The sequence below is a fragment of the Arachis hypogaea genome, chromosome 13, assembly GCF_003086295.3.
Source record: "Arachis hypogaea cultivar Tifrunner chromosome 13, arahy.Tifrunner.gnm2.J5K5, whole genome shotgun sequence".
In the NCBI taxonomy this organism is placed as follows: domain Eukaryota; kingdom Viridiplantae; phylum Streptophyta; class Magnoliopsida; order Fabales; family Fabaceae; genus Arachis; species Arachis hypogaea.
Window position 1 is genome coordinate 5,351,151 of NC_092048.1, and position 12,853 is coordinate 5,364,003.

The 12,853-nt window shown below is 33.1% G+C and overlaps 1 protein-coding gene across 3 annotated transcripts; it reads left to right on the plus strand.

Annotated features, from left to right (window-relative positions):
• Window positions 1-478: 478 nt before the first annotated feature.
• LOC112736698 (uncharacterized) lies at window positions 479-5,514 on the plus strand. 3 transcript variants are annotated; one of them, XM_025786257.3, is made up of 14 exons: window positions 479-924; window positions 1,318-1,358; window positions 1,673-1,765; window positions 1,981-2,055; window positions 2,359-2,408; window positions 2,752-2,841; window positions 2,982-3,038; window positions 3,259-3,328; window positions 3,569-3,670; window positions 3,740-3,792; window positions 3,998-4,136; window positions 4,249-4,333; window positions 4,783-4,911; window positions 5,146-5,514. In XM_025786257.3, the coding sequence occupies exons 1-14, from the start codon at window positions 633-635 to the stop codon at window positions 5,328-5,330; spliced, it is 1,461 nt and encodes a 486-aa protein (XP_025642042.1). In that variant the 5' UTR covers window positions 479-632; the 3' UTR covers window positions 5,331-5,514. The 3 variants fall into 3 exon arrangements, with proteins under 3 accessions (XP_025642042.1, XP_029147219.1, XP_029147218.1); XM_029291386.2 differs by having other exon boundaries at window positions 494-924; window positions 1,662-1,765; XM_029291385.2 differs by having other exon boundaries at window positions 514-924; window positions 1,657-1,765.
• Window positions 5,515-12,853: the final 7,339 nt, after the last annotated feature.

Here is a 12,853-nt window from a genome sequence, read left to right on the forward strand (position 1 = left end):
TTACCGAACCACCCTCGTATAATTGGTTTAATTCTTTATCTATATTTAATCTTAGGTGGAATTGGGCGTACTTTACAGTTAGTCAACTAATTATGTACTCCAAAGTCCTAAAAAACAAAATGTTACTTTACAATCCGCTTATAAAAGATATTAACAATGGAGTGCGGAATGGATACCCAATTTCCAACTGCAAGCAATTAGCAACCAGTAACCATACACAACAATGATTTTTTGTTTTAATATATAGATGGATTAATAAACCTGTTTGATGGCTACTATTAAAATGCCTTTTTTGAGGGTTTAATTTGATCATATGGCTAATTTATAGAAGTTGAATAACATTAAAGGTATGTTTGGTTGATGAATAAAAATAAGGTGAAAATATATAAGATAAACTATATATGTGTGTGTGTGTGTGTTGAAAATGAATATTATAATTATGGAAAGAAAGCATGGCCCACATTATCTGCAGGAAAGTGCAAAAGTAGAGATTGATAGCCTTTCATTGCTTTCAGTTGCACAAGCATAACTAACATGAAACCTGTTGTTTTTTTAGTTCAAATTTGCTCTCAAAATAACAAAGATGTTGAATTGAGTTAGATAAAAAAGGGTTACTAAATATAATATTACATATGATGTTTTCTTCTTCTCATGCTTCTTCATTCCAAGTTCCAACTCCATTCAACAAACCAAGAAAGCAGCAGCATCAACAGCTACTATGGAAGTCTTATCATCCAATTCAACAAACCAATCTTCAACAAAGCTTATTCAGTTCTGTTCATCTTCCTTATCCTTTGAAGAGAAACCTCCACAAGTGCTTCTTACAGAAGCAGTCTCAATCCATACAAGAGGAAGAACAGCAACAATTTGAGTTTGAGAGGCTGTCCTCAAACCTTAACCAAGCGACTTTGAAAAGGGAACCTGGTTGGTACTCTGCATACTCTCCTATTTTGTCTTCTGTCTAGTTTTGCCATTGTTAAGAAGTTCTGTGTCCTTAAAAGACTCTGTGCTAAGTGTTTTGACAAAAAACATAAAGGGCAAAACAATCTAGATAGAGATGTTGTGTCTTACACCCTGTTTCTAGTTTTTGGACAGACAGAAAATTTAGTAAATTTTGTTCCGGATAGAGAAATTATGTTAGTTTCCATATCTGTCTCCTTCTCCGAACCGATTTGTGTTTCTCAATGTCTTTATATTTTTGTCTTGAGAATATTACTGAGCCGAAAAATCCTTCAGTTTTATCATTTGTTATATTTCTTCTGAGATATTGAAACTTTAATATATTCAAAAATTTCCCCTTTGTGTTAATTTTGGCAGGAAGCTTATCCAGTGCAATTTTGCTTGTTGCAGGCACCACTGTGAGCCTCTTTTTTTTCACCTTTTTCCTTACAATATTGTGATCTAAATTATGAAGAGATATCCTTTCTTTTGAACATAATTAAAGATGATTGAATATGATTTTATGTGAATATTTGAATTACTATTCTCTCAATCACGGTTATCAAACTCAAGAGACTTGAATTGTAAAGTTCAAGTAATAAACTTGATTTGAGAACCCAAACTCATGAATTCTTACAAGTTTGAGTTAGCTAAATATTCGTCGTAGCACAATTTTCGATATCTTTATACGCTTTTGCCTGATTGTGTTTGTTGAAGCAAAGAAATGTCACAGGTTGGTGCAGGGATCCTTGCAATACCTGCAGTGACACAAGAATCAGGATTTTTAGCATCTGCAGTTACTTGCATTGTTTGTTGGATATTCATGGTAACTATCACCAGCTGTGTTATGTATCATTTCCAAATAGTATATTGTGATATCGAGACACGAATCACATGTTCTAGCAAGATTTTTCATTGTAGTAGTCTATTCCAGCTTAGTTATCTTTCAGAGGCTTGTAATTTTTTCTTACATGCACAACTGTTCATAACCTCAATTTTGCATGGAAAGTTTTTGCACATAATACGTGAAAACTTTTGTAGGTTTCAACAGGGTTGCTTATTGCTGAAGTAAATGTCAAAACCATGTGTGAACTTGGTTCTGGTGGTGTATCACTGGTAACTTTCTCTACTGCTTTCCCTTGCTTGATATTTTCTGTGATTTTATTTATCTAAAAATAAAATAGTTTTGTAATCTTCAAACAAAAATAATGCTGGATATCTTTTATCAGGATTTTGGTTATGCATACTAAAGTTCTATATAAGATGGATATTTAGATATGACAAGTTATCTTAGAAAGCTTGAAACTTAACAGTTAACAGATTTGTGTTATAATGTTGGAGTTTTTCATCCTCTAACAAATTTTAGCTTTAAATTCTGCCTATTTGGATTATTGGTAACTTGATCTTAATAAAGTTCAGGTATCCATGGCCAAAAGAACTTTAGGAACAGCCGGAGTTCAAATTTCAAGGTAAGTTCATAAGTCATCTTTGTAAAATTTCATTCACATCAACTATGGGAAACCAACATGCATAATATATCTCAGATTCTCAATTGCATCAATATGATATAATTGACTTAAAGAGGCATTAATTCAATGGAGAAGAGTTCTGCACTAATTCATACTCAAGTGACTACATTATCATGAAACCTTTCTTGCTTGTTATTTCTTAAACTTTACTTCTTTTGACTTTTGTATATGTATATATACTTCTTTCATCTACTTCTCTAAGATCAAATCTTTATGGTCTCAAGTAACTTCATTCAAATATTTTTTTAAAAAATAGCTAACAAGAATCCTCATTTTCTTGCAGTTGGTCATATATCTTCATCCATTATGCACTTCTTGTTGCCTATATAGCGCGATCTTCAGATATCTTAACAAATTATCTGGGCATTCCAATGTAAAAGTCACTACCTCTGCCTTAAATTGTGTCTAGATTCTACCAGTTGTGTTGTAACATTTTTTCCTACACCATCTTCATTCCTCTGCATTCAAATCTTGAAATCTTGTTATATGCTGATTCCAGCATTTTGGCCACAGATGGGAAAGTGCAACATTGTTTTCATTGATATTTGGAGGCTTATGCTTCTTTGGAAGGTTAGCTTGGCCTTCTTCCCTCATCTTCATGTAGATTTTACTTGCTTGATGTTCCCCACATTAAATTTACAATTATTTTTCACTGTACAACCTTATGACAAATTTGTATCATGCTATGCTTATTGTAACTAAGATAGTTAGAATGAGTTATTGAAATTCTAGTTCTAGTTTTTAATTTTGTAAGGTCAGAAAATTGACAAGGCTTAATTGTAATATGTAGCCAGCGATTTATTGGTGCGATTAATGGTGTTCTAGTAATCGGTCTCATTGGTTCCTTTGCTGCTCTTGTGGTAAGGTTTCTCATGTCGAAAACAAGTTGTTCTTTTTTTTTTTCTTCCTTTAAATTCTGTGTCTTTCACCCTTATTGCCATTAAAATGTTTTATCAAGATGAATTGTTTTCTGTTTTTTCAATTCAAGAGTTCATTAGTAACAAAACTAGTACATGATTATTCATGTCATAACAAACAGTTACATGGTTTATTAGCCTTGGTTTCATATCAGAAAATAGAGATTAATTTTCCTATCTTAGGCAGTTGCAAGTGGAGATGTACACTTGGATGCTCTTCTGAAAGCCAACTTCCAAGCTGCTCCTGCGAGTATACCAATTATTGCACTATCGTTTGTTTACCAGGTAACATCACCAACTTGCAGCTGTTCAACAATGGACAAAGTGTAACACTTTTGGCATATGCTTGTTCAGAATGTAGTGCCTGTTGTTTGTACAAATCTTGAAGGAGACATGACAAAAGTAAGGTGACAAATCTCATCATCTTTCTTTGCTCCAATATTTATTCCAATAACATGATAATCGAGCTTTTTCGCCTACTTTTGCTGATGTTGAAGTAACAAAATAGAAATACATGATTGAATGTCTGTAAAACTTTGTTTTATGCAATATAGAGATTCAGTCCAAATAGTTTTTCTATCCTTTAATAATATCAATTTTTTTCCCTTGTAGGACTGCAATAATCCTTGGAACTGGGATAGTTCTTGCTCTATTTCTCATTTGGAATGCTGTTATCCTAGGAACTATTACTGACAATTCAATGGGCGTCGATCCATTACAACAATTGCAGTCGACGAGTGGAGCAGTTGGAGTAAGTATATGACAGCCTCAACTGCATTTTGATATGCATATGCTGGAGTAATTTGATGGAAACATTTTTCTTTTTCTTACTGAATTTTTTCTTCTCTAACCAAATTCTGCAGCCTATTGTTGCAGCCTTCTCATTTCTTGCAATCACCACATCTTACATTGGATTTGTTTTGGGTTTATCAGACTTTCTTGCAGACTGTAAGTGGAGCAATATTCATTTTCTTTCTCATCTTTAATAGTTAATTTGAGCAAACCACCATTTTAATCCTCAAGATTTGTTTGCTGACAAAATGGCTCCTCAAAGATTCATAATTATATCATGGTATCCAAATGAATATAATTTTCATTTTAGTCTTGAGTAGACCATTGTTTATGAACATAACACTAACCATTTTCGGCAGACTTGTCAAGCGAAACCAAACTTTCGGGTACATAGGATCATCATCAATTGTTAAGGGACCATTTTGTCGAAAGACTAATCTTTCGAGAATGACTTATATTGTATGTTTAAGCAACAAGTATGCTGCAAATTTGCAAGACTAGAAATTGATATGAATCTAATTTGTATTTTCCAATTACCATTTGCTTTGCTTAGAAATATATATCTGAATGAATCTTTTATTGCATTATTATGATGATTTTTTCAGTGCTGCAACTCCCAAGTGGTCAGAACAAGCCTCTGCCATACATACTGACTTTAATTCCACCATTAATACTAGCATTGTTGGACCCAGAAATATTTTTCAAAGCCTTGGACTTTGCAGGAACATATGGAGGTATAGAAATAGTGTCATCCACATTTGTTGATATATAATCATCAATGTAAATTAAACTCTTTAACTCGTGAACTCTTGCGAGTTTACAAGTGAGAGTTTGTTTAGGTGAACTCATGAGTTTGATTACCCTGATGCTTCTTAATTTCACAACATGTTAGTATGTATTTGTTGGATTTAAATCAGATTCTAACACAGCAAGTATTTCTTTTCTTTTGTTTCCATTGTCACTATCAGTGTTGGTGCTTTTTGGAGTTATTCCAGCTGCAATGTCATGGTCTGATAGGTACTCAAATTCATCATCTGCATCTGTGAAAATACCTGAACTAGTTCCTGGAGGGAAGATAACACTACTACTGGTGCTTGGAGGATCAGGATATGTGGTTCTTTCTGAATTGATTCAGAACTTTCAGCACCTTTGAAGAAAGTCATGTAGCTACTATGTTCTTCCCCCTCTCTTATATAAGTTTTCTATTATTACTACAATATATGTTACTGTATAAATTATTCCACTTTGGAGAACCTGCTAGCTGTATAAATTGATTGGAGATCAAGAAAAGAATAAAGAAACATAATAAATAAATGATGGATACTACAACAACCAAAGCTAGAGATATGGATCATCCCAATATCATAATATCTTGTTTATTGTAAAGCATATATGCACTTAAGCCATTAAAATCATTTTTCTTTTTAATGATTTTGCTCATGAATTAATGGTAAGTGAAGACACTAATTTGACATGGTTACTTTAGTTTTTTGGCTTCCAAATGAAGAGTGTGTAATATAATTTGATAGCTTAGGGTGAAAAGTGGAAATAATAAAACCTTGTTATGATTTTTCTCATATTTGTTTTATTTAAAAAAAAAAAAAACGAAGAACATTGGAGCAATGATTGAGTTGTTTTCGTGTGACCTTAGGATCACGCTTTTGGGACCTCAATTTTGGTCGAGATGTTGAGTTTTATTTCTTGGATGATACGTAATTCATTTTCAAATGATGTCTGCAACTGCAAGTATTTCAATTTCCTTGAAGAATTTGAATGCATAAGCCTGGTTTCTTCTTCTAGCTTTTGTAGGACTTTGATATTTGTCGTTGATGCCAGTTGAGAAATAAGTGAAGGGTTTGACAATTCACAATTATCGTTACAAACATAATCTCCATAGTCTTCAAAGACTTCGATAGCAACGACCAATAAATATTGTCTTTGGAGAGAAGTCATATAATTACTTGTATCATTCCAATTGTATTATTCCTTAGTTGGTTCAGCATAGCTGGTGTCCTATTTGTCGTGTTAAATTTCCACCTCAACACAGCAAAGAGGACATGAGTTATGCTGAGCCAACCAAGGAATAATAGTAATACAATTAGAATGGTAAATATTGAATAAGGACCAGAACTAACAACACCCCAACTCTGTTCAGGAACATCAAAATTGGGGTGCCTTCCAGCCATTCTCTGCCTCATGAAATTATCCATAGCATCTACAAAACCATAAAAGCATCGAAAAAATCAACCTTCTGGACTTATGTTGAGCTTTATTACAAAGAGTTTTATTAGATAGTAACTGTATCTAACAATGAGTTTAATTAAGAATCTATTCTTAATATATAAAAGTAGATACATAAGTTTACCCACGTTACTTTTAAACCATTTCTCTTGTCCTACTAACGCCATGTCAGCAGCATCGCTTACTTGGCAAAATTTTAGAATCAACCACCTAAATCTTGCCAAATCAACTATTATTTCCAAATCAGCAAAAAAAATAAAATATACAAAAAAAATATACAAGTAATAAAAATATATGCAAATTAGGCTGCAAAATTATCAATGACAATAATTAGAAATTAATAGTGTCTAACCAAATTTGTAACCTACAAAAATTCATATTCCTATATTTATTATATTTTACCGTTACAAACAATCTATTCTTAATAAATATCCATATTACAAATGCTATAATAATCTATTAATCATAATAAATTTTACCGTCCGCGCATTGCGCGGGTCTCATTCTAGTATTTTTAAACTTAGGTGGTGTATTTATACTATGGTGGTAACTATTAAGCCTAAGATTTAGTTAATATAATATTGGATAAGATATTCAAAAGGAAAAAAAAAGATAAGACTAAAAATGTGATTTATACGAAGTCTACTATATATATTATATGAAATAAAACTTAATGTGTATATATATGTTAAAGAAGAAAAGTTTTTATTATGTATGTGGAGTGAATAATAAAAAATTTTAGGAAAAAAAATTATTAAGGGAAAGAAAATATGTTAAAATAAAAATTCGTATAATTGCTCTTCCGTAAATGTATAATGATTTTTTTACATTAAATCAAGTTAAGTTGGTTTAATGATTAGCTTACTAGTCCACAAGTAAGTGTTGAAAATTCGAATTTTGTCTTGTGTATATAATCAGGGCGAAGCTCGAACCCTTTTTAGGAGGGAGCTAACATGGAAAATACAACTAAATAAAAAGCAAAAAAATAAAATTAGAGAGGGGCCAAATTATAAAATTAGAGAACTTTATAAATAAAATTTATTTATTTGGGAGGGGCCATTGTCCCCTTCATGTATACTAAGCTTCGTTTCTATATATAACAATTTATTGATCAGGAACAAACCCTTAAAAAATTATAAACTCAATATCGTAGCGAATTAGTTCTTGATCTGTCGGATTAGAGAATACCGTAAAAATAAAAAAAAAATACTATTTTCCCATATTAGAGGATGGATATTGCACAGGTATGTATAAGATGCGGTCAAAATGATATTGCCAAAATTAATTACTAGAATTTTTGGAGAGAAAATTAATTTTGCTTTACCTGCATTTAAGTCATTCAAACACATACAATCAAATGTTTAATAAAAAATACTACGTGCATATATAGAATTTGCTAATATATTTGTATATGTATATATATTATTTAATTTATTTTTAATATATATTTTATATTTTAATATATATTTTATAGAGGTAATTATATTTTAGATTCAATTTAATAAACCTTTTATTTTTTAAAAATAATTTATTAAAATTGATTTTTTGAAATATAATTTTTTAAAAATTATAGTACTTATATTTGGTAATTAAATAAAAAATAAGTTTTAATGATAAGCACAAACAACAACAATTTTTAAAATCAAAATATTTAAGATTAAGGAAGAAAATAAAGAAGAACATTTAGTAAATGACAACTCAAGCATTAATAAGATAATAAATTGAATCAAATAACATATATTTGAATTAATTAAATTAAATAATTGATATAACAAACCAATTATAATTGTTTGGATTAATAAAGTAAGTTAAATAAACAAAAAATATCTTATAAATATATCATGTAAAAATTATAACATTTTTAAAAATTATTAATCAAAATACATAAGACGAAAAAATTAATATAAATTAAAACAAAATCAATTTATTTATTTCAGTTAAATTAAATAATTAATATAATTGATTAGTTATAGTTAATGCACTCAAATAAAATATTTAATAAGAATGATAAGAGCAATTTAAAAGAATGAGACTTTAGTTAAGACTTAGAAATGTATAAGAACTCAAACTGTAATTTGAGTCTTGGGATGAATCTAAGCATTATTTGGATTAATTTAAGAAAATTTAAAAGAATATGATATATTTTATTATCTGACAATAATATATGATGTCTGGTTGAATTTTTTAAAAGTTTGTGAATCCGATTGTGAATTTTAAGAATAAATAAATAAGGAATGTGATTTTTGACATGATGTGTATCAAATATATTATTATTGAATGTAAATAGATCAAAGTATGATTTTAAAAATGAAAAGGTGTCAATATGTGAGGGTAAAATATTAAATTGATCCCTTATGTTTGGGCGTAATTTTATTTTGGTCTTTAAGGTTTAAAGTGTCCTATTTGAATCCAAAAAAGTTTTATTTAGTTTCAATTTAGTCCTACTGGAGGTCAAAGATAAATAATTAACAAAATGTCCTACATGACAGCAGTGTAAGAACAAGATCGATAATCTAGAGAATAAGCACAAGCTCCAAAGGCACAAAATCAACCGTGGATGCATCAATACATTTATTTATCATTTTTCTTATAATTAAAATGAAATATTTTCTATAAAACAAAAAAAAATGTTAAATACATGTATTGATGCATCCACGGTTGATTTTGTGCCTCTGGAACTTGTACCTATTTTTCAAATTATCGACCTTATTCTTATACTGCTGTCATGTAGGATATTTCGTTAATTATTTATTTTTGACCTCACGGTGGGACTAAATTGAAGCTAAATGAAACTTTTTTGGATTCAAATAGGACACTTTAAACCTTAAGGACCAAAACAGGATTACGCCCAAACGTAGGGGACTAATTTAGTACTTTACCCCAATATGTGATTATAAAAAAGTATGTGATATAAATCGTGATGTGATGTTATTTTGATGAAACACTTGCACCTGGTAAGGATGATGGTTTTTGTCTCGTCCATAGTGAAAACGATAGTTTTGTTCTGCTCACAACTTGAAGATGATAATTGTTCTTGTGACAAATGCGATTATATGAAATTATAATCTTGGTTATAACTATGGTTATGTTTGATTAAGATTATGATTGTGATATAACAATTGAATTGGCAAGGATGGATGCTTTGTTCCGCTTGTGTGATTATGATTGAGTTATGATTATTGATTGGTAAGGACATGGGTTTTGTCCTGCTTGCGTCACTAATGAGACACCTGCATCTAACAAGAATGATAGTTTTGTCTTGCTTGCTCAGTGCTGCGTGGAGATGTAGGGATGGTGGTTTTGTCCTGTCCACATTCTTTCTGATCGTAAGAGTGGCCGGGCACGCAATTTCCGTATTAACTAGCCTCCAGGAGAAGGTGATAGGGCACTCTCCCTACGAGACCAGTTTATGATACGTACGAGATGTTTCTCTTGGGGATGCACGACAGAAAGACTATATCTGGGTTAGCTACTGGATGTGTCGGGTACACTTGAACTCACGACTAGTAAGACAGACATGCATTATACTGCATTTGTTTGTATACTGTTTGAAATTATTTGTTTGTTTGTACTTGTGTAATTGGAATATATGTAATTGTTTGCTTGTCTGTGATTGAGATTGTTGGTTTGGAATCCTAGTGAAGTGATAGTAGTTTTTTAAAAAAGAGATTGACTAGACGATAAATCTAGAAAGAGATAAACAGTGAGTAATATTTTCCATTATTGGACATAAGAAAAGTAAATAGTAGTAAAATTAAATTAGTTAATTATGAAAAAAAGGATAATTTAGATTAAAAAAAGAGTATTGAGGGATATGAGTTGAGAGAATAGCAGTTGAATTCTAAAAGTTTGGAAGACAAAAAGGAATTCAAAAGATAAAGATTCATAAGACGAGCATTAATTAATTGCTGTAAGACAATTTTTATTTTATATCTTTTTATGACAATTTTAAAATTCTCTGCTGAGATCGCGTGATTTGGTTCTCATCCCCTATATTTCAATATTTTTCAGGAAACAGATAAAAAAGTCCTTAAAGAGTTTACTGAGCATTGAACGTGCATTACTTTATTTTTAAGAGTCAATTTGAATTTAGTTATTTTTTCTCTCGCTGTTATTTTAGAATTCATTCTTTTAAGAGTGGCAAAAAAATGTATTTTATGTTGTATGTATATGAGTAAGTGTATAAAAGTATATGAGATATATTTAAATTCATGAAAGTGAATGTAATTGTTTGAGTCGTAATAATTGTTGTATTATCTTAATATATATAGGGGTTACCTGAAACCAGACTGATTAGCCTTGAATGTGTAGCCCAAACATTTGTATTGTTGAATAGGAGGGGGTGGTGTTCATACCCTGGGTCGAGCTGTCCGACCCAGGATGATTAGCGACAAAGCGACCGACCTCTTTAGGTCAAACCATCCGACCTCTTCCCAAAGAGCTCGGCCAAATTGACAAGAAAGCCCAAAGAAGGCCAAAAATCAAGGAACACAACCCAAATCCTAAGGCAGCCCAAGCCTACAGAGAGAAGAGCGGTTCCCTTGAAACTAAGCTGACCTCACCCAAAGATAAGATAAGATAAGATAAGATAACTAACTTATCTTATCTAAAAAGGTCACTCCATACCATTATAAATACACTGGAGCATCCAGGTATAACTCATACTCTGGTTCTACTAAAAACCTGCTTAATACCCTTGCTAACTTAAGCATCGGAGTCCCTTGCAGGTACCCCCCACCCTCCGGTGACAAAGGATCAGCAGCACAGCCAGTCCAACAAGTCGGACGCGACAGCTCCGGCCGCCACTCACCAGCCAGACACGTCAGCACCGACCAGTACAGAAGATCTCATCTGAGATCGACCTACAATTTCAGGTAACCCTCGGAACATTGGCGCCGTTGCCGGGGAATCTGGAAGTCATCCCATCACCATGGCGGACGACCATGACAACGACCACGATTCGGATCTAGAAGACAGAATGCCGCATAAGAACGCGGACACTACGCCAAAAGATACTCCTCAACCTAACAAACACAACGATCCACCAAATGTGGGAGCCGTGGAGGCACTTCAAGATCGCTTAAAGCAACTCGAAAAAGAGGTGGAGCATCAACGAGAAGCTGAGAGAGACCTACGAAGGGAAGTTAGGCGACGCCGTGAGTTAGAGGACAAGCTCTTAAAACTAGAAGCAGATCTCAAGACCAAGACTACTCGATCAAGTCACGACGATGACTCCCGTAAAGACCAAGATCCATTCACCAAAGAAATCATGAGGGCCAAAATCCCAAAAGACTTCAAACTTCCCGACATGACTCTGTATGATGGCACTACAGATCCTGGCCATCATCTCAGCAATTTCAGAAGTAGAATGTACCTCACCAACGTCTCAGATGCAGTTCGCTGCAAAGCCTTTCCGACTACTTTAACAAAGATAGCAATTAGATGGTTCGACAATCTACCTCCTAGGTCCATCTCAAGCTTCGATGACTTAGCCAAGAAGTTTTTGGCCAGATTCTCCATTTAAAAAGATAAGGCTAAGCACGCCCCAAGTCTATTAGGAATCAGGCAAGGAGATCGGGAAAGTCTTCGCAACTACATGGAAAGATTCAACAAAACATGCCTGGACATACAAAGCCTACCAACAGAGGTTGCCATTATGGGCCTCATCAATGGCTTGTGAGAGGGACCTTTTAGCCAATCTATATCGAAAAAACACCCCACATCCCTGAACGAAGTGCAAGAGCGAGCAGAGAAGTACATCAACATGGAGGAAAACTCTCGACTAGGAGAGACCTCAAAATCCAGACTCACCTACCCCTCCCGGAACAAGGATAAAGAGTCCAAAAAGAAAGAAGATCGACATGTGGAAAAAATAAAAAATACCACAATTACACCCCTCTTCGGGTGTCCCTTGTGGATGTCTACAGAGAAGTTTGCCATACTGAAAAAATACCCCCAGCTCGACCACTCAAAGGCAAAAAAGGAGGAGGAAATTGGAATGAATATTGCGAATACCATCGAATCCGCGGGCATTCTACCAACGAATGCTTTGACCTAAAAAATGTCATAGAAAAACTAGTAAGAGAAGGAAAATTAGATCGGTACCTAGCCACCCGAGACAATGAGCAAAGAAAAAGAAGAAGGGACGAATATGTCAAACGAACTGAGCGATCACCTCGTACACCAGAAAGACATGTCCACATAATACACGGAGGATTTGCGGGAGGGGGAATCTCCAAATCATATCGCAAAAGATATCTTAAAGAAGTATATCATGTCGAGGGAAAGGAGGAAGTACCCGACATCCCCACAATCACTTTTACCAAAGAGGACGCATCCGGCATCATCTCAGGGCACGATGATCCCATGGTCATCACTATTATATTAGCAGACGCAAATCTTCACCGCACACTGGTAGACCAAGGAATATCCACC

Coding starts and splice junctions, on each gene's coding strand:
- LOC112736698 (XM_025786257.3), top strand. CDS start 633: ATGATGTTTTCTTCTTCTCATGCTTCTTCATTCCAAGTTCCAACTCCA. Junction 3,329..3,568: donor GTTCCTTTGCTGCTCTTGTG/GTAAGGTTTCTC, acceptor TTCCTATCTTAG/GCAGTTGCAAGTGGAGATGT. Junction 3,671..3,739: donor CACTATCGTTTGTTTACCAG/GTAACATCACCA, acceptor ATGCTTGTTCAG/AATGTAGTGCCTGTTGTTTG.